General features: G+C 43.0%; 1 protein-coding gene across 1 annotated transcript in view; it reads left to right on the forward strand.

The window, feature by feature from the left end:
- Positions 1 to 19,019, forward strand: part of LOC307246692 (plexin-B2-like) — a 102,526-nt gene that overhangs the window by 57,286 nt on the left and 26,221 nt on the right. Inside the window, exons 6-13 of the mRNA XM_080022678.1 lie at positions 179 to 324; positions 697 to 876; positions 1,106 to 1,234; positions 15,165 to 15,265; positions 15,732 to 15,858; positions 16,338 to 16,494; positions 17,679 to 17,790; positions 18,794 to 18,905. Coding sequence (XP_079878804.1) covers positions 179 to 324; positions 697 to 876; positions 1,106 to 1,234; positions 15,165 to 15,265; positions 15,732 to 15,858; positions 16,338 to 16,494; positions 17,679 to 17,790; positions 18,794 to 18,905 — 1,064 coding nt within the window. The remainder of the gene's footprint in view (positions 1 to 178; positions 325 to 696; positions 877 to 1,105; positions 1,235 to 15,164; positions 15,266 to 15,731; positions 15,859 to 16,337; positions 16,495 to 17,678; positions 17,791 to 18,793; positions 18,906 to 19,019) is intronic.

The following is a 19,019-nucleotide window of genomic DNA, read 5'->3' on the forward strand; positions in this document are numbered from 1 at the left end:
TGTTTTATACTTTTGGCTGCTAGTAGCTATAGAGTTTCTTGAATTGAGAAATGATCAATCCGAGAGGTTGGTTTATAGAACTGCTAAATAAAGGCAAAAAGTGAAAGTACTGCATAATGACAACAATAAAGGCACTGATTGTAAATGTCAATATGTTACTCTGTGTGGCTGTTTCCAGGTATGTACCCCGTGCACCTCATAAACCAGCGGCTGGTGCAGATCATCGAGGCCTGCTACAGCGGGAATGGCCTTATTGACGGCAAGTCAGCTGTCTACTCACCCTACTCCTCCAAGTCCGAAAGACTTTGCAGCAACAACAACCAGGTTTGGAAAAAAACAGATGAGAAGATCATAAGATTTCGGACATATTTACACATTTTTACTTTTGCATTAGTAAGTGAGGAAAACTGATTCATTTCCAAGACTTTGTTGGGCTTGTAATTATAATTCTCAAATTCTCTCCTAACTATTTACACATCAACAATAATTGGCAGGTCGTAATTACAAAGTATTTTCTTTTGTTCAACTTTTGTTGAAGGGTAAGCCCTAACCCCCCAAAAATGTAAACAAATTACACCAAATTACCGTGATAATTTGCCCTGAAATGAATCCCGTTTCTCAGCGACTAAAATCAAATTGGCAGAGAATTTCTGTGAATTCCAAAAACTGAAATCCATTCTTCCTTTCTCCCAAAAGAAAAACATGGCCAGCAGGTACAAGTGTGGCGCCGAGTTCCTGCCGTCTCCACTGGCCAGCAAGACCGAGTTCGCACTGTCCACCGATGCCACACTCGTCCGCAAGGGCCACATAACGGCAGTTGCCATCACTGTGGAGCTGGAGCACACGGTTGCGTTCTTGGGCACTACCACAGGGGAGGTGATTTACTTTTCTTCTTAGTATATCAAACTATTGTAGCGTCCCGGGGTTTCAGTGAGTTAGTTAGAATTATATTTGAGATAATGTGCCAATAGCCACTAATACATTATCACTGTTTATCACAAGATCTTGTCTCCGACCTGATTTTCTTCCACCCTGAGAATACCCCGCTCGCTACACTGTTTTGTGGCTAAATACAAATGCTGAACCCTGGTGGCTGCACTGCTAGGTGATGAAGGTGCACCTGTCAGCCCACCCGGAGGTGTATGGTCCGGGCAAAGTGACTGGAGACAAGGTCAACAAGAACCTTCTGTTTGACTCTGGCCGGCAGCACCTGTATGTCACCACAGAAAAGAAGGTTAGTAACGCCCGTTCATTCCATTACTTCCCTCTCTTCCCCTTTCATTTGTCCATCTATTTGGTCATCTGCCAACACCTTTGTGTCTCACAAATATAAGGTTAAAAGATTCTGTCTTTGGCCAGGACTCCAAAGAGGATGGAAATATATTGCAGAGCATCAACTGGAACTAGTCTTGCACTTCAAATCCAGGGTGGGCTGGCAGCAGTTAATTACCTTCTTCTCCGGAATGAATAGAAACTCTAAGACTATAGTTCATAAGGCCTTTTGCATGGCCAGCATTGCCATGAACCTCAGTTGACATATCAACATGTACAATCCATCAATCATGATATCACAACCATTTCACATCTCAAAATACCCACTTTGGTTCAGTCAAGAAAGAGATTCAAGTTAAAATGAGATAAGAAATAAAAAGTACAGTAGGTCGACTACTAATAGTACTATCGACACAAAGTTAACGTTAAGTAGCACTATGGGCAAGTGGCAGTCTACAGTAAGGATTAACATTACATTACACAGACCTGCCAACCTGCACACATTTTGTGTACCAACCATGCAATTCTTAGTCAAAATACGCAGGTACGAAATGCCAGCTGAAACTACGACAAAAAAATTATTTTCGTTTTCCCTCGGATTGGACCAGATGCTGCGACCTGTGGTTCTGTAAGCCGTCCCCTCCCTTTCACTCAACATCCGCTGATACCCAGTGGTACTTTATTATCTACGAGGCGTAAGGCTGCATTCTGAGGTAGAATGGGAAGTGGGAGAGTTAGACTAAAGCACAAAAATGTTAGACATTAGAATGTGGGTTAGGGTTAGGGTTATCGGCCGGTGACCGGAATTGGCGGTTTTTACCGGCTGATCAGTATCAAATATATCTGATTCTGTGCCAGTAAAATTTACATGCCCTATACTTAACTCATTAGTCTACTTGTAAAAATGCCCCGATACTCAAACACGATACCAACATAATGTGACGTAGTTGATGCTCAAAACGGCGTGCGGAAGAAAGGAAATGTCGGCTGTTTGGGGGTACTTCAAGGTAAACAAAGAAGATTAGATAAATTATTTATCCATCACCTACAATATTCCAACATTGTGCATACTGCGTTTCTACCGCTGTCACAGCGGAGCTCTGCTCGTGATGAAAGGTTCAACTCTTTTTTTAGACTTGGTTCTTGCAAGTATCTCAGTAAAATGAGTCGTTCCATTTGATTCACTTCGTTTGATGCACAGTGAGCGAAGGAGGACGTCCAGTGAATGAGTGCAAGCAGAGTCGGCCATTTATTTTATTTGTTACATTTATTGTAATGATTGCAATTTATTTGCAAAGTGCCATATTGTCACACCCCGTCTCGGGTGAGGGTAATGCAACCCTTGTACAACCGGACTTTCAAGATCAAAGGATGCCAAGGCACACAGTTTTGAATAGATTTTAACATTTCTTTACCCCAAGTGTCAAGTGCAGCAACCTTACAGAGAAGACCAAAAACCCAAATATCTGGAACTAGAAAATAAACATATTCAAACCCAATTCTGAAATAGAGCATATTCTAAATATATTCAAAATACTATGTCAATAACTTCAAATAAACAATAATCCAATAATCAAATACATTAAAATAAAGTCAAATTAAATCAAACAAAACTCAATAAATGCATTTAACCATGGTTTACAACATAATAGAATAATCACCTCATTAGATATTCGACACTCTCAGGGAGAGCTGAGCCCCTGGTTCAGCACAGACACTTCAGGTACCAGACAGCAGACTGTCAAAAAGAGAGCAACTCGCACCTTATATAACTCATGGCCCCTCCCACTAGACAGGCCCAACCAACAGGGGGATCCGAATACCGTGGCATCTTTTCAAACCTAACACAAATAAACTCATCTAAATACAACATGCATGTTAAACGTTCATATCAGCTTGTAGATCATTGATTGTCCATGATAGTGTCCTCCTATGACACCCCTAACCTTGGAGAAAACATGGTATGGCCCAATTGGCCCAATTGGCCCAATCAGTGGCTGGTGAGGTTCCTGACACTACTTAAAGAGTCCACCCCCACCCTGACTCTTTAAGTCTGCAGTACAGAGCCATGGTAAGAGAGATTGTTTGTTTCTTGGATAAAGAGCTTGAATGTGTGCTTGACTGATTGTTAGTTGCTGTTCATACACTACCCATCAATGCGCTCTTATTGATAGGCAGTGAAATAGACAGTGAGAGTGGTCAAACTGTCACATCACCTCCCTCCTCTCCAGGAACTGCAAGTTCGGGAAGGCGGGACAAGTAGTCAGCTAGCAAATTCGTTTTTCCAGCTCTGTGTGTAATATTGAAACAATATGGCTGTAATGCCAAGTACCATCTGGTGACACGGGAGTTCTTATCCTTCATGGAGTTGATCCAGCTCAATGCCCGGTGGTCAGTTTCCAAATCAAATGTCCGTCCAAGAAGGTAATAGCGAAGACTGTCCAATGCCCACTTGATAGCAAGACATTCCTTTTCAATGGCAGAGTACCTTGTTTCTCTGGGATGCAATTTTCGGCTCAAGTAGAGAAGAGGGCGTTCCTCACCCTCCTTTCCTTGTGCTAGGACGGCTCCAAGGCCGACTCCTGACGCATCAACTTGGACAAGGAATCTCTGATTAAAGTCGGGACTTTGTAAGACCGGGGAAGAGCACAAGATGGCTTTTATATTGGAGAAGGCAGTTTCACATCTTTCTGACCATTTCACAGGATTACGGGATGCTTTGGTGGTCAGATCTACAAGGGGAGCTGTGATTGTAGAGAAGTGTGGCACAAATCTCCTGTACCACCCAGAAAGCCCCAAGAACGACCGGACCTGCTTCTTTGTCCGCGGTCTATGACTGTCTCGTATTGCCTCCACCTTGTCCACCTGACGACTTATTTGCCCATTGCCAAGATGGTAGCCCAGATAACAAACCTCAGTTTTGGCCCACTCACATTTCTGGGTGTTGAGAGTGAGTCCGGCAGAATGGATACGGAGCAAGATCTGACGCAGGTGAGAAAGATGGTCTTCCCAGGAAGTACTAAAGACTACCACGTCATCAAGGTAGGCAGCGGAAAACTGGGCACATCCTTGCAGAGCTCGATCCATAAGCCGCTGAAATGTGGCAGGGGCTCCATGGAGTCCAAAAGGCATAACTGTGTAATGATAGAGACCCTTTGGGCCACGGAAGGCAGTGTATTCCCTCAATTCCTTCTCCAAAGGCACTTGCCAATATCCTTTACACAGGTCAAGGGTGGTAATGAACACAGCTTTGCCAAGTTTCTCAAGGAGTTCATCAATTCGAGGCATAGGATAAGCATCGAATTTAGAAACGGCATTCACTTTGCGTAGGTCATTACAGAGTCGTATAGTGTTGTCTCTCTTTGGGACAAGGACAATGGGGTTACACCACTCACTGTTTGAGGGTTCGATCACTCCTAGATCCAGCATGGTTTGTATCTCATTGTTGAGGGGCTCCAACATTCTCTCAGGTACTCTGTAAGGGCGTTGACGGATAGGGGTTGGGTTCTTTAACCGAATGACATGTTCGATAAGGGTTGTTTTCCCGGGTTTTCCACTGAACAGGACTGGGAACTCTTCAAGGGCAGGTTGTGCAGGCAAGTGACTCACATCAGGTTGCTGTGGTGTAGTGAGCATAGACAGATCCGTCTCCTCTACGGCATCCTCCATTTCCACTTCCCGTGCCAGCATCACCTTTTCCACTCGTGACTCCTTGTTCCGAGTAAGTCCTTGACTGTCCTGGTCAGTTCCTTCCACAGAGCTTTTCCTCTCCTTCCATTCCTTTAGAAGGTTGATGTGGTACACCTGGGATACCTTTCCTTTATCCGGATGAGAGATCTCATACGTGACAGGACCAACCTGTCTGACCACGGAGTAAGGACCTTGCCATTGGGCTAGCAACTTATTGCTTGAGGTTGGAAGCAAGAGCATGACCTTTTGACCTGGCTGTAGCACCTTCTGATCATACCAGGTTTTCTGTTTCAGCTGGGCCTTTCCAAGATTCTCCCTGGCCTTGGCTCTGTATTGCTCTAGCCGGTCTCGCATCTGCAGCACATAAGAAAGGACACCTTGTGGTGCAGGTTGTTTGGACTCCCAGGATTTCTTCAGAAGATCCAAAGGACCTTGAACAGGGAACCCATACAGAAGTTCGAAGGGCGAGAAGCCGGTAGAGGCTTGAGGTACCTCTCGATAAGCAAAGAGAACAAAGGGAAGCCATTTATCCCAGTCTCGACTAGTGTCGTCTACGAACTTGCGTAGCATGGACTTTAGTGTTTGGTTGAATCGTTCCACCAAACCATCAGTTTGCGGATGATATGGGGTGGTGCGAATACCGGAAATGCCAAGTTGTTTGTGAAGCTGCTTCATAAGCTTGGAAGGGAAGTTTGTGCCTTGGTCCGTAATTATTTCATCTGGGATCCCAACTCGGGAGAAGTACTGTACAAGTGAACTGATTATCTTGGGTGTCTTGATAATCCTCAGTGGGAAGGCCTCGGGAAACCTGGTTCCATAGTCACAGAGGACAAGGATATATTCATGGCCTGCACTGCTCTTGTCCAGTGGTCCGACGATATCCATTGCGACCCTCCGGAAAGGAACATCAATGAGAGGAAGAGGTAGTAATGGAGCTCTCTCAGGTCGTCTCGGAGAACTCTTCTGGCACTGGGGACAAGTCTGACAGTACTCAATGACATCTTTGACCATTAAAGGCCAGAAGAAACAAGCTTTGACTCGCGCCAGAGTCTTGTCTTGCCCAAGATGACCAGCCCAGAGAATGGAATGAGCCAGATGGAGTACAAGAGGCCTACAGCAGGTAGGAACGACCAAGCGATTCTCAGGCTGATCGGCTGCATACAAGACTCCATCCTCCAGGAGGTACTTCTCACTCTGGTCTGGCTGCAAGGTGACGTTAGCATCTTTCATCTTCGCCAGTAGGGGGTGCCAGTGAGGTGTCAGCTCTTTGCAGCTCTCTGATGTCTTCAGGTACCTTCCACTCTTCATCGGGTTTCAAGTTAGAGGGATCACCCGACAGTGGAGTACCTTGGATCTTCTCCAGGCGGCGCTGGCGCTTGCTTTTCCGGGGACCCTTCTGTCCACCCTGGCATAAGGAATGGTCCAAGTCTGGAAGAGGCTCCAGCCCTGGCTTGGCTGTCTGGGAACGGGTAAGTACGGGGTAAGCTTCTTGAATGGCTGTGTTTGGATTGGACTTCACCTGCTGCTGGCGTGCCTGTTGCACAAGGTCAGGGAGAATGGGCAAGTCTCTACCCAAGATCATATCATGGGGAATGTTTTCAAGAACCCCCACTCGGAGCAAGAAAGCCTGGTCATCAATGACGATGGTCACATCAGTCACTGGATATCTTCGCTGATCACCATGGACACACTGAATGGCTGTGACATGTTGATAGTCAAGATTGCCCAGCGAAACAAAGGAATGGTTAAGCAGTGTCATAGAGCTACCGGTGTCCAACAGTGCTTGCACTTGATGCCTGTTAACACGAGCTGGCATCATGATAGGCTCAGTGTCAGGTTTAAGCTCAGGATCTGGTGCTAGGAAAGGTGCCACAACTTCAGCTGGGAGAGATGGATGTGAAACATGACAGAAGCTGGACAGTTTGGGCCCTTTCAAGGGACAGACTGAGGCCCGATGCCCTGGCTGTTGACAGTGGTAGCAGATAACTGGACCCTGTCTCGGGAATCCTTTCTTCTCCCAAAAGGTGCCTGGAACACTCACGGGACCAGCTCTGTGCTCACCTCCTTTGTGCACGTCAGTTGCACCTTGGGCTGCTTCTCGGGTATTATGCTGCCTTGGCATTCTGAGTCCTTTACGAGCATTCAGGTACTGCCCTGCAAGCTTAGCAGCAGTAAGTCCATTTTCGGGCTCGTGTTCCTTGACCCAGGTCTTCATCTCGTTGGGAAGCATGCGAAGCATTTGCTCAAGAATGAAAAGCTCTGCGATGTCATCTTTGGACCGCTGCTCTGGCTTGATCCATCTTCTGTAGAGACCTTTGAGTCTGTTGTAAGTCTCCTTGGGAGATTCACCAGGGGGAATGTAGGTTGACCGGAACTGAAGTCTGTATGTCTCAGGAGAGATGTCAAACTTTGCAAGGAGGGCTTCTTTAAGATTAGTGTAGACGTTGGAGTCGTCTTCCTCCATTGCGGAGTAGGCATCCAGGGCTTTCCCTGTCAAGAGAGGAATGAGCCGACAGGCCCACTCAGACTGAGGCCAGCCCAAGGTGCGAGCGATACGCTCAAAGCGCACAAGGAAGTTTTCAATGTCCTCTCCCTCTTGGAAGGGAAGCATCTTTGGGCCTTGTCGCGGAGGCGTCTCGGAAGGAGCTCTGGAGGGTGACGGAGGAGGATTCGGTGTTGAAGCTCGAAATCTGGGAGCGGCTGTGGGCATCTGCACACGAAGACTACCATCAGAAGGAAGGTTAAGAGGAGGGTTAGCATTTTGGCTACCATGTGATGGGGCTATGTTAGGGGCTGTAATGGCAGTTTTTAACTGCTGAATTTCACGGACCAGTACACTTCCCCTGCGTTCCTGGCCAATGAAAAAGTCTTGGAACATGTCAACCAGGGTAGGTTCACCTGGCATTGTTGTAGACCTTGATGGCTCAGCAGACCACCTAGCCCTTCTAGACCCCTTTCTGTACTGTTTAGGCCTAGCCCCCAAGTTCTCATAACCTTGCAAATCTTCTTCAGACTCCTCGGTGTTCCACGCAACCTCTTCACGCTCCTCAGCAATGGCCGCCGCCCCTTCCGGCTCCATAGCCATGGCTCCTGGATTGGCCACCTCTTTAGTCTCCTCTGCAACTGCTAACACTGACACTTGGGATCGTAACCCGCTTTTTACTCTGCCTCTGCCAGGCTTGTTAAAACCTTTGCGGCCTGGCATCCCACCACTGCCACCAAATGTCACACCCCGTCTCGGGTGAGGGTAATGCAACCCTTGTACAACCGGACTTTCAAGATCAAAGGATGCCAAGGCACACAGTTTCGAATAGATTTTAACATTTATTTACCCCAAGTGTCAAGTGCAGCAACCTTACAGAGAAGACCAAAAACCCAAATATCTGGAACTAGAAAATAAACATATTCAAACCCAATTCTGAAATAGAGCATATTCTAAATATATTCAAAATACTATGTCAATAACTTCAAATAAACAATAATCCAATAATCAAATACGTTAAAATAAAGTCAAATTAAATCAAACAAAACTCAATAAATGCATTTAACCATGGTTTACAACATAATAGAATAATCACCTCATTAGATATTCGACACTCTCAGGGAGAGCTGAGCCCCTGGTTCAGCACAGACACTTCAGGTACCAGACAGCAGACTGTCAAAAAGAGAGCAATTCGCACCTTATATAACTCATGGCCCCTCCCACTAGACAGCCCAACCAACAGGGGGATCCGAATACCGTGGCATCTTTTCAAACCTAACAAAAATAAACTCATCTAAATACAACATGCATGTTAAACGTTCATATCAGCTTGTAGATCATTGATTGTCCATGATAGTGTCCTCCTATGACACCCCTAACCTTGGAGAAAACATGGTATGGCCCAATTGGCCCAATTGGCCCAATCAGTGGCTGGTGAGGTTCCTGACACTACTTAAAGAGTCCACCCCCACCCTGACTCTTTTAGTCTGCAGTACAGAGCCATGGTGAGAGAGATTGTTTGTTTCTTGGATAAAGAGCTTGAATGTGTGCTTGACTGATTGTTAGTTGCTGTTCATACACTACCCATCAATGCGCTCTTATTGATAGGCAGTGAAACAGACAGTGAGAGTGGTCAAACTGTCACACATATAAATATAATATAAATGTATATTTGCACTTAAAAGTGAAAGAGACTTTGAATTGAAGTTTAAACTCGACATATCCATGTAAGTTATATGTTGTGTCCTACTAAACCTCAGTGAGAGTAAGAGGTTGCATTATACTGAAACCTGTTGACCGTCCCATATTCTATTTTATTGGAACTCAGTGACAGTTTCATGTTCTATTATTGTTCAATGGTAAATAATGTCTAATAATAAACAGTGTCAAAATCAGCAGTCTCACTATTGTGGTAACTGAAAATTGCACCGGTAGTCCGTACAGTACGAGCCACTTTAACAGGGCAACTCGAACATGACAGGGGCCAGGCGGATCCATGATTGGGGCGTGGCTGACCCATGCAGGCTCCCTGTCTGGTCCCTGCTCGGATCTTGCCTGTAATTATATCTCCCTCGATGACGTAATATCGCGCCGGCTCCTGGGAATGCCCTCAGGTTGCATTTGTGGAAAAGCAGTTGCAATGCTTTATCTGTCCACTGAGGTGCAGTGATTCAAAACATACATCAATTTGTGGATACAGAATAATCTTGCGTTTGTTTAATGAAAAAATACATGTTTTGGAACGGAACATATTTTCTGTACATCTTATAGAATTAATACATACATCTATGATTTAAAAGAATGAATGGTTTGAAAGAATGAAAGTTTTTATTTTTATTTTTTATTGTACAAATGTTTGTAGATGTATTTAATTGAATGAAACTAATGAAAACACCATGTTTTCCGTGTGTAACTGGTGTTTTAATTGACATAAAATAAATGTGAAATATCGCAACTTGTGCGTGTGTTTTTGCACCGCGGGAACTTTTTCAAACTTCTAAGGACTTTTTGGAGGATCCGTCCCTTTTATTGTGTCTTCAGAAACTACTGTAGGAACGATCATTTATCCTAGAACTACGTTTTGAGCAACTTATTTAGCTCCTACTCCAGGGCAGGGACTGACCGGTATAAGAGGAACCTTCAGTGATGTAAGTGCCGGTGATGGGGCCAGACCTAAGACCACGGTCCCTCAGACTGAGTCTGCCCGGTCGAGTCGCATCGCTCTGGGTGGGGACCATCCCACGGACACTCAGTGGAAATACACATAACAAATAAAAGAAATAAAAATAGTATTTTTATTGTAGATTTTTTAATTTCATTTTAGGACGTTAATGGAATGAAACAGAAAATCCCTGAGCGAACGAGCCCGTGCTTTATGAAAGTGGGAACATACTTTTAAATTATACACTACTCACAAAAGATTAGGGATATTCGGCTTTTGGCTGAAATTTCAGGATGAACCTAAAATGCACTATAACCTATACAGGTGAACTTCATTTGCACCTTCTCTAAACTTTTGAATGCACATGTCCAACTGTTCAATGTTTCAGTGCTTTTTGCACAACTTGCTGTTCTCTATCAAGGAGCTGAACGGCAAAATTCACAGCAGGTGTTTGATCCATGAATCGACCAATAGATTTCCTGGTTCAATAGGAATTGGTATTTAAACAGTCCTCTTCATCATGCTGTTCACATTTTGACATCATGAGACCAAGACGACACCTAACAATTGATCAACAGTACCTCGCCATTGTGAGGCTTCAAACAGGATGTTCTCAGAGGGAAGTGGCCACTGAGCTTAAAGTGTCACAGACTGTCATCAGCAGGTTGCAACAGAGCTAGAGCGACTGGAAGAGTCACACAAAGGCATAGAAGTGGACGTCCTTTGGCCACATCCCACACTGATGACTGCTTCATTGTGAAAAGTGCCCTGCGAAACCGGATGATGAATTCCACTCAATTCCAGGCACATTTAAGGGAGATGAGAGGCACCCAAGTGTCACGTCAGACCATTCAAAACCGTTTACATCAGTGTGGTCTGCGTGCTAGACGACCAGCAAGGGTACCTGCCCACACCACCAGGCACAGGCATCATCGTCTTGCGTGGGCCAGGGAGCATTGACGCTGGACGAGGCACCAGTGGGCCTCAGTGCTGTTCTCTGATGAAAGTCAATTCACGTTGAGCAGAAATGAGGGCCGCCAATGATTTTGGAGACCTCAAGGTGAGCGCTATGCATCAGCCACTATTGTCACCAGACGAGCCTTTGGTGGTGGTGGTGTTACAGTGTGGGCAGGTGTGTCTAGTCAATACACAACTGCCCTAAACTTTGTGAATGGTACAGTGACAAGCCCATACTACCTGAATAACATAATTAATCTAGTCATTGTGCCCCTGCATGAACAACACAGGCCTAATTTCATCTTCATGGACGACAATGCTCCAGTTCATCGAGGTCTCATCATTAGGGAACAGCTGCTGGAGACTGGAGTGCCTCAAATGGTATGGCCCGCACTTTCTCCAGACCTGAATCCCATAGAAAACCTATGGGATCAGCTGAGTCGTGTGTAGAGGCTCCTCACTCTGTACCCCAGAACCTCAATGACCTGAGGGCCGCCCTTCAAGAAGAGTGGGGTGCCATGCCTCAGCAGACAATAAGTCGACTTGTGAACAGCATGAGACGTCGTTGTCAAGCAGTATTTGATGCTCAAGGGCACATGACAAGTTATTGAGACGTTGACACATCTTGTTGTGGTATACCCACTGCTGCTGTTGGCTTTTGTTCCAATAAATTGTTTGAGATGAGGAAATCACCATTGCATGCTTCTACTTAAATGCCCTACCTTCATGATATAATATCACTGTAGCGTGAACTTTTTACATTTTCCATAAATTTCACCCAAAAGCCAAACATCCCTAACTTGTAGATCTAATATGAATAAAGATCCAGCAAATGGATTGATTTGTCACCTCAAATTTGTTCAGAAACTGATTTTAGTCACTGGTATGGTGAAATCAGTGAAAGTTAAGGAGTAAATACAACACGGAACTCGTACTGAAACCCCGTTGGATGACATCACATCAGCGTAACCAGTGCCAGTGTGTAGTTCTGGTGGAGCTCCCCCAGGTCCCAGTTCCCCTCAGGGAGTCCCCACTACTGTTCGGTTGCGAAACACTGTGTCATATCGTGAGGTCCCACGTGATTCCCACCCCTATTTGAGACAAATAGGAGTGGGAATATATGACACAAAGATTTTGAAAAAAACTTTCCTCTGTGTCTTCTGTACCCATACATTTGCAAACGCAGATCCACTGACAGAAATCTCCAGATTCCAATGGAGCAATATACCCCTTTTTACTGATAGGTGAAAATTCTCACTGACCAATGGCCCCCTTTCTGTATTCCCCCGTCTCTGTAGAGGGGGAATCCAATATCCAGTTTACTCCCTTTCAGGTCTTCTTCATAATTCTTAATTCTTAATTAATAGTTGCTGATTTATTTAATAGGTGGCAACTAATCCATGAAGTAAACCATGGAGTTTAAACTGTATCAACAGTAAAAACAATCTTGAATGGTCACAAGAACCCATATACTGTAACACATCTACAATAACACATTTTATTGTGTTATTGTTTTTTGGCATTTGGAAAATCAATATTAAATGGGGGGGACATTTCTCAGACAGAGGCTCAAATGCAGAAATTTATTGTGATATTTCACAATTATTTTAATTAAAATAAAAATTTCATCTTTCACAAACCCTCAAAAGGGCAACAACTAGAACCTATAAATCCACACACTTGGCCACTTCAAAAAGAAAAACTGCGGTTTACATCAACTACCACTAGTAACTTTAATCTATCAAGTATTGCATTGCATACCTGTTTTGTCTTACCTCTAAGTAGTCCATTGCAGTATTTTTCTTAAAAGACTGTCTATCTTGCCATTCAGTATGACACTTTGTTCTTGTTTAAGATGTCCACTACCAAGTTGACTCACTGTCATTATTGTCTGCATTTTATTTTGCCTTTAAGGTAAATCCTTTTTATTACTTTTACTACACTACACCTTTCCATTTTAGATTTTTTTTAAGTTAGTCTTTAAACACGCCCTGTCAGGAGACCTGAGAGGGAGGGGGAATTCTAGCCGATTGGTAGCTGATTGGGAGCCACCTGGTAGTTGGCTGGTAACTGGCTGGAAGTTGGTTGCAATTTGGCTGTCAACCGGCTGGGACAGCCCTCTTCAAGTGGGTCCTACTGTATGTGCAACTGTTCAATCGCATGATCAGATCACTGGATGTATTTGTCATCGACGGACAGAAGATCGAAAATTGGAATCGGCAGGTTTAGGTCAGGTTCAGACTTTTAAAAAATCAGGAATCTGAATCGGCCAAGAAAATTGCAATCGGTGCATTTCTAGTTGGTAAACATGTTTGGTAACTTACGAGATGATGCATTTCAAGGTGTAAATCCTGATCACATAAATTACTATATATAGTTAGCCATAGTGACATGCGATGCATCGCATACGACGTGATAAGCCTCGTTACGAGACGGCGTGAATAACTGATCAAGTCATTTGGCTGCAGTAACTCAAACGCCATGGAGACTCCGTTACACAATTGTGGTACTCACAATATTTTCCCATAGTTAGCAGGTATGCAGACCCATTTGTCCTGTAATGAAAGTAAGAATTTAAGTTTTAAATTTTAGGCCTACATTTTTGCCATTTACACTAGATTTAATAACAATTTCATATTTTCAAAGATACATTATATACAAATTATATTTTATGTACAGTATATGTATGCAAAGTTGCATAAGAGTGAATTGTTGAAAAATCGGTAACAATAGTATATGGCATCCAGTATTAACAAGTCAAAATATTGCATCCAGTACAGTCATTTATGGAAAATGGGATAATGAGTTCTCAAGATGAGCATTAATCATTAGGCGCGTTGTAACATTGTCTTTGCTCTAAGTGGTTTTGCTTTTTTTTTTTTTTTTTTTTTAAGGCGCCCAAAATTTAGTCAACTCAACTGTCAATTGGATTTAAATTATTCCTTATTTATCCACGTGTCCTCTCTACGGTGCTCCTCTCTTTTTTTATTTGTTTACTCTGCCACTTCTCTCTTAATTGTTTTTGGGCTTCATCCCTCCCCACCGCACAGAAATGAAATTGACGTTTATTGATTCAGAAACAGACTAATTAGAATGCACTCCAAGAGAGCGATTTGCGATCAAGTCAAGTGGCCTATAAAATGGATTAGTCAGTCCTCTGTGGTTGTCAGAGGTAAAAATTACTTCCTGACGAAAACACAAATCGCAAAGATGGCCAGAAGATAGGCATTCCTACATATGAAATTGACTGTCAGTTGGAAGAAATCTAATTAAACCCAGCAGATGTCTTCTCACATGTACAATGGACATTGGAAACTCCCTTTGGAATTTTTCACTGCTTTGGTAACTGGCATTCCATATGCTAACCCTAACCCTTCTATATTCCCGTATGCCTTAACCACACTAGAACCAAATGTACAGTAACCCTTTCCAACCTAACCCCTAAACATACGTATGTCCAACCACATATCGAAACATAACCACCTAATACCTCAACTTAACCATCTCTAACCTAATCCTTAGACTTAACAATCTTTAACCTAATACTTAGACTTAACAATCTTTAACCTAATACTTAGACTTAACAATCTTTAACCTAATACCTAAACTTAACCATCTGTAATGTAATTCCTAAACTTAACCATATCTAACCTAATACCTAAACTTAACCATCTCTAACCTGAATAACTAAACGTAACCATCTCCCTAACCTAATACCCAAACATAACCATCTCTAACCTGACAACCAAACATAACCATCTTATCATCTCTAACCTAATACCTAAACTTAACCATCTCTAAACTGATACTCAGACTTAACCATCTCTACCCTAATACTCAGACTTAACCATCTCTCACCTAATAACTACCATCTTTAACCTTTACTTAACCAGTCATTTATTTGTGACGAGGCCCAGGTGAAATCCCTCAGGTTCAGGGAGTCTAATTAACTTAAAGCTAACCATTTATTAACCGTAAAGCTGATATCAACTGTCCAGTTTAGATCCAGTTTAGTTTAACATCGACAGATGATTGTAAGTTAACAAATAGTCTGTCCAAATAAAGTTTAACCTTTTTTTTTTTCTCTTTTTTGACCTTTAGATCACCATGGTTCCAGTTCAAGCCTGCCATTTGAAAATGGATTGCCACTCCTGTGTCTCTGTGAAAGACCCTTACTGTGGCTGGTGTGTCCTTGAGGGACGGTGAGTCCATGCAAACACGATAACAGCGTCCCATCTCTACGGCTGCACAATAATTTGAGTTTTGACGAAAACGACTAAAGCGTGCTTTGTTTGAGTATGATTTTAGTATGATTTGTAATCTGATCAGATGTAACGCAAACTCTTTTTATTACCGAGACCGGAGCTGTGTTTTGTCATTTAGTTTTGTTATTTTATTTTGTTATTAATTATATAAATTATATTCAATCTATTGTAAATTTTATCTGAGGCCTCGGTTACTCAATTTATCATCCAATCGCACAGGGGAAGCATAAACTCTCAGTCCCAGATCGTATTTTTCTCAACGCGAGTTGCCAGAGTTCACATTCGACTGTGGAAGTCTCAACGCCAGGCCTATGTGTACCTGACTGGGGTTGCTTTGACCATCGGGCTTTGAAAAGTGTAACCCAGGCCTCATACAGCTTCTCATACTGATTGAACCCTGCAGGTGCACCAAGAAACAGCAGTGTGCAAGGTCCATGGAAGAAAACGCCTGGCTTTGGTCGCCCCATCAGCGTTGTGTTCAGATCAAGGCCTTCACGCCCCCCAATATCAGCTGCAAGAAGACTGACCAGGTCAGCAACCCCTCTTTGTGAAGGGGTGTGTGTGTGTGTGTGTGTGTGTGTGTGTGTGTGTGTGTGTGTGTGTGTGTGTGTGTGTGTGTGTGTGTGTGTGTGTGTGTGTGTGTGTGTGTGTGTGTGTGTGTGTGTGTGTGTGTGTGTGTGTGTGCACACTGATGTGCAATCTGGGCCCTGAAGTGTGCCCATTTCAACTAGGCCTTATTAGCATGAGCATAACTTGTCATTTCTACATAATATCCCATTGAGCTGATTTCTCACACCTGTATATGCACACACATACACACACCAGGGTTCAGTTAGTGGACTGCAGCAGCAGAAGGTGTGATGTGAAGCATAAACACGCCTCCATTTTTCTCTCATTTCCCTCTTCCTCCCTCGTTCTTATTTCGTCCACACTTCTACATTTGTTTTCTTATTCTCCTGGACACCCTCATCTCTCGTCTATCCATCTCTTTCTGTCTACCCCCCCTTAGGTAGTGATCAGTGTACCTGCTCTGCCCACACTGGGGGTCTCCGATCAGCTGCAGTGTGTGTTCGGCGCCCACCGAAGTGTGGCCGTGATGACAGAGGGTCAGGTGACCTGCTCCCTGCCAGAACCAGGGGGGGTTCCACCCACCCCCGACCACAAGGGTGGGTCGCCTACCTCTCATGTGGGTGTGTTTCGTGGTGTGGGAGGTGCATGTGTGTGCGTGTTTTAAATAAGTGATTCTCAATGTGGGGTCCATGGCACTTAGCCAGGGGTCTGTGAAAGGTTTTCGAAAATAAATTGTTTACATTTATTTGTGTGTCCATCACAGGTCTTTGGGAAGAAAGAAAAACCATTAAAAAATAGTTGCAATAATTTTTGTGTCCTTTGAAGGGGTACATCTTAAAAAAAATGTATATAACAGTTTTTATGCAATATATACGTATATAATTATCTCCTTTTATATATTGATTTGTGTTTGATATTTTGTTTAGCTACAACGTTACTTGTTAATTAAATTGTATCAATTGAATACATTGTTCTTATATTCTGTATTTTAAAATAATGCGTCTTGCAGTTCCCCCTGCCACATGCCAACCGAGTGGCGTTTTCAGGGCCCTCTGATGTTGCAACCACACCAGTTTATTGTAGATGGTGCTAATATGTAACAAGCTGGGAGCAGATTAAATCTTTTCATGACAGAGACTCTCCCGGTGTGTGTCGGGGTGGGTGATTTACCTGTTGCACCTTGATTGCTCTGACAAGCCACCTCTTTTCCCGGGCCCAATTACCTTTATCCAAGACAGGTATAGCTGCCACCCCCACCACCACCAACAAACCACCCCCACACCACAGTGCAATTCAAATATTTCTAATTTATATTCCCTTGATTTGTGTTTTTTTTCCATTCAAATGTGAAAAATAGACCTCATATCAAACTATTTTTTGGGACATACATGAGGGGTCCTGTTTTTATCTTTTCTCTTATAGGGGTCCTTGGTTGATAGAAGTTTGAGAACCCCTGTTTAAAAAGATACGTTTTCCATTTTTCCTGCTTTTCAAAATGACTGCATTCAAGCGGGGTAAGAAGCTGCACCAAAGCTGTAGATTTCTCAGCAGTAAAGTGCTCAGTGATGTGCTGTGAACTGTTGGAAACGATGAAAACCAACGTTTTGAAATGGAACAAACTAATGCGTTATGAAACTATACTGACATTTTCTGGGAAGCACCATGCCTCTGAATTTGATTATTAAGCTTATCTGGTTTCAAGAGTTTGGCCGGTTATCAGGCCATTTTATTCATTAGTGTAATGAAGGAATTGCTTGTCTCCACTCTTGTGTGTTGTCAGACTATGTGTCCGTCGCGGTCAGGGTGATCGTTAACCAAGACATTGAGGTGACATCTGGAGAATACCACTTTTATAACTGTGGGACCACCGTCTGGAAGAACCCCAACACGCCGTAAGACACACGTGCATATTCAAAATATGCTGATTTACGAGGAAACACATGCAAACACAGTGACTCTCAAATTTTTGAATCATAAGGCCAAAGGATGAAGTACAATAAAAACATCTACTGCAATGAAATTACGGGTAAAATGCTATTATAAAATTCTGCTGTTTGCAAACCTCTGCTCAAAGATGACAAAAGGAATAGTAAATAAAGAAATTGCAAGAACGTATGGATATTCCTTGTGAACTCCAACTCATCATTCACCCAAGAAACAAACATCTAGGTCCATTTGTGTCATTATAGTGATACAGTTTCCTCTGCAGACACTGCAATGGCAAGCCATTTAACCATTTAATTCATAGGACAAACTATTCACTTCTTTAAAGTCGATAGTACTTCTGTTGTAATAACTAGTTGCTATTCCAACAGTTACAAGTAACTATTTTAGTTTTACTAGTCAAAATTTATTAGGTACTAGTGCTTATTTATTATATACTAGGAGCTATTCAAATTGTTACTAGTAACTATTATTATGTTTCTATTAACAATTTGGACAATTCCATCATTGAATCCTATGGGGCTACGTGTTTGAGATATACATTTTTTTGCCTCCAACTAGTATCTATTCCGATTGTTACTAGTGTCTATTTAAATTGTACTAGTCATTTGTGACTAGTGCCTTTTCTTTCTTTTGTTTTACTAGTAACAATTTAATTTTTATCCAACATGAGAAATTACTAGACAAAACAGCCTGTTATTGTTTAGTTTAAAATGTTACAGGCACATTTTGGCAAAATAGCAAAATTGGCCAAAATTGCAAGTATTTTTTTGTATGTGCACAAATATTGCAGGGATTAGAGCAAACTGGAAGCTATCGCTCAATCCCCACCCCACCCCTGTGTGAACACACATATAGAGAATTGTAAACAGTGATGACCAAACTCGACGGTGCAGCCCTCGTCGCACGGCATAAACGTTATATATTATAGAGAGTGTGTGTGTGTTCCAGGTGTATCGCGTGTGTGACCAGCGAGTGGAGGTGCCAGTGGAATGCAGAGGAACACAGCTGTAGCGACAGTGACGATGCAGTCGAGGGCGCTCACATCATCAAACCACAGAAGGTGAGTTTCTCTGTGTTTCTTGTGTGTTTCCGTGTGTTACTGTTTTATTTGGTGTGTTTGTACCAAATTTTATTCTCGTTTTTCATTCTGCCTAATTTGGTATCTTCAATCCTT

Source organism: Zeus faber (genome assembly GCF_960531495.2).
Source record: "Zeus faber genome assembly, chromosome: 21".
NCBI classification, from domain to species: Eukaryota; Metazoa; Chordata; class Actinopteri; order Zeiformes; family Zeidae; genus Zeus; species Zeus faber.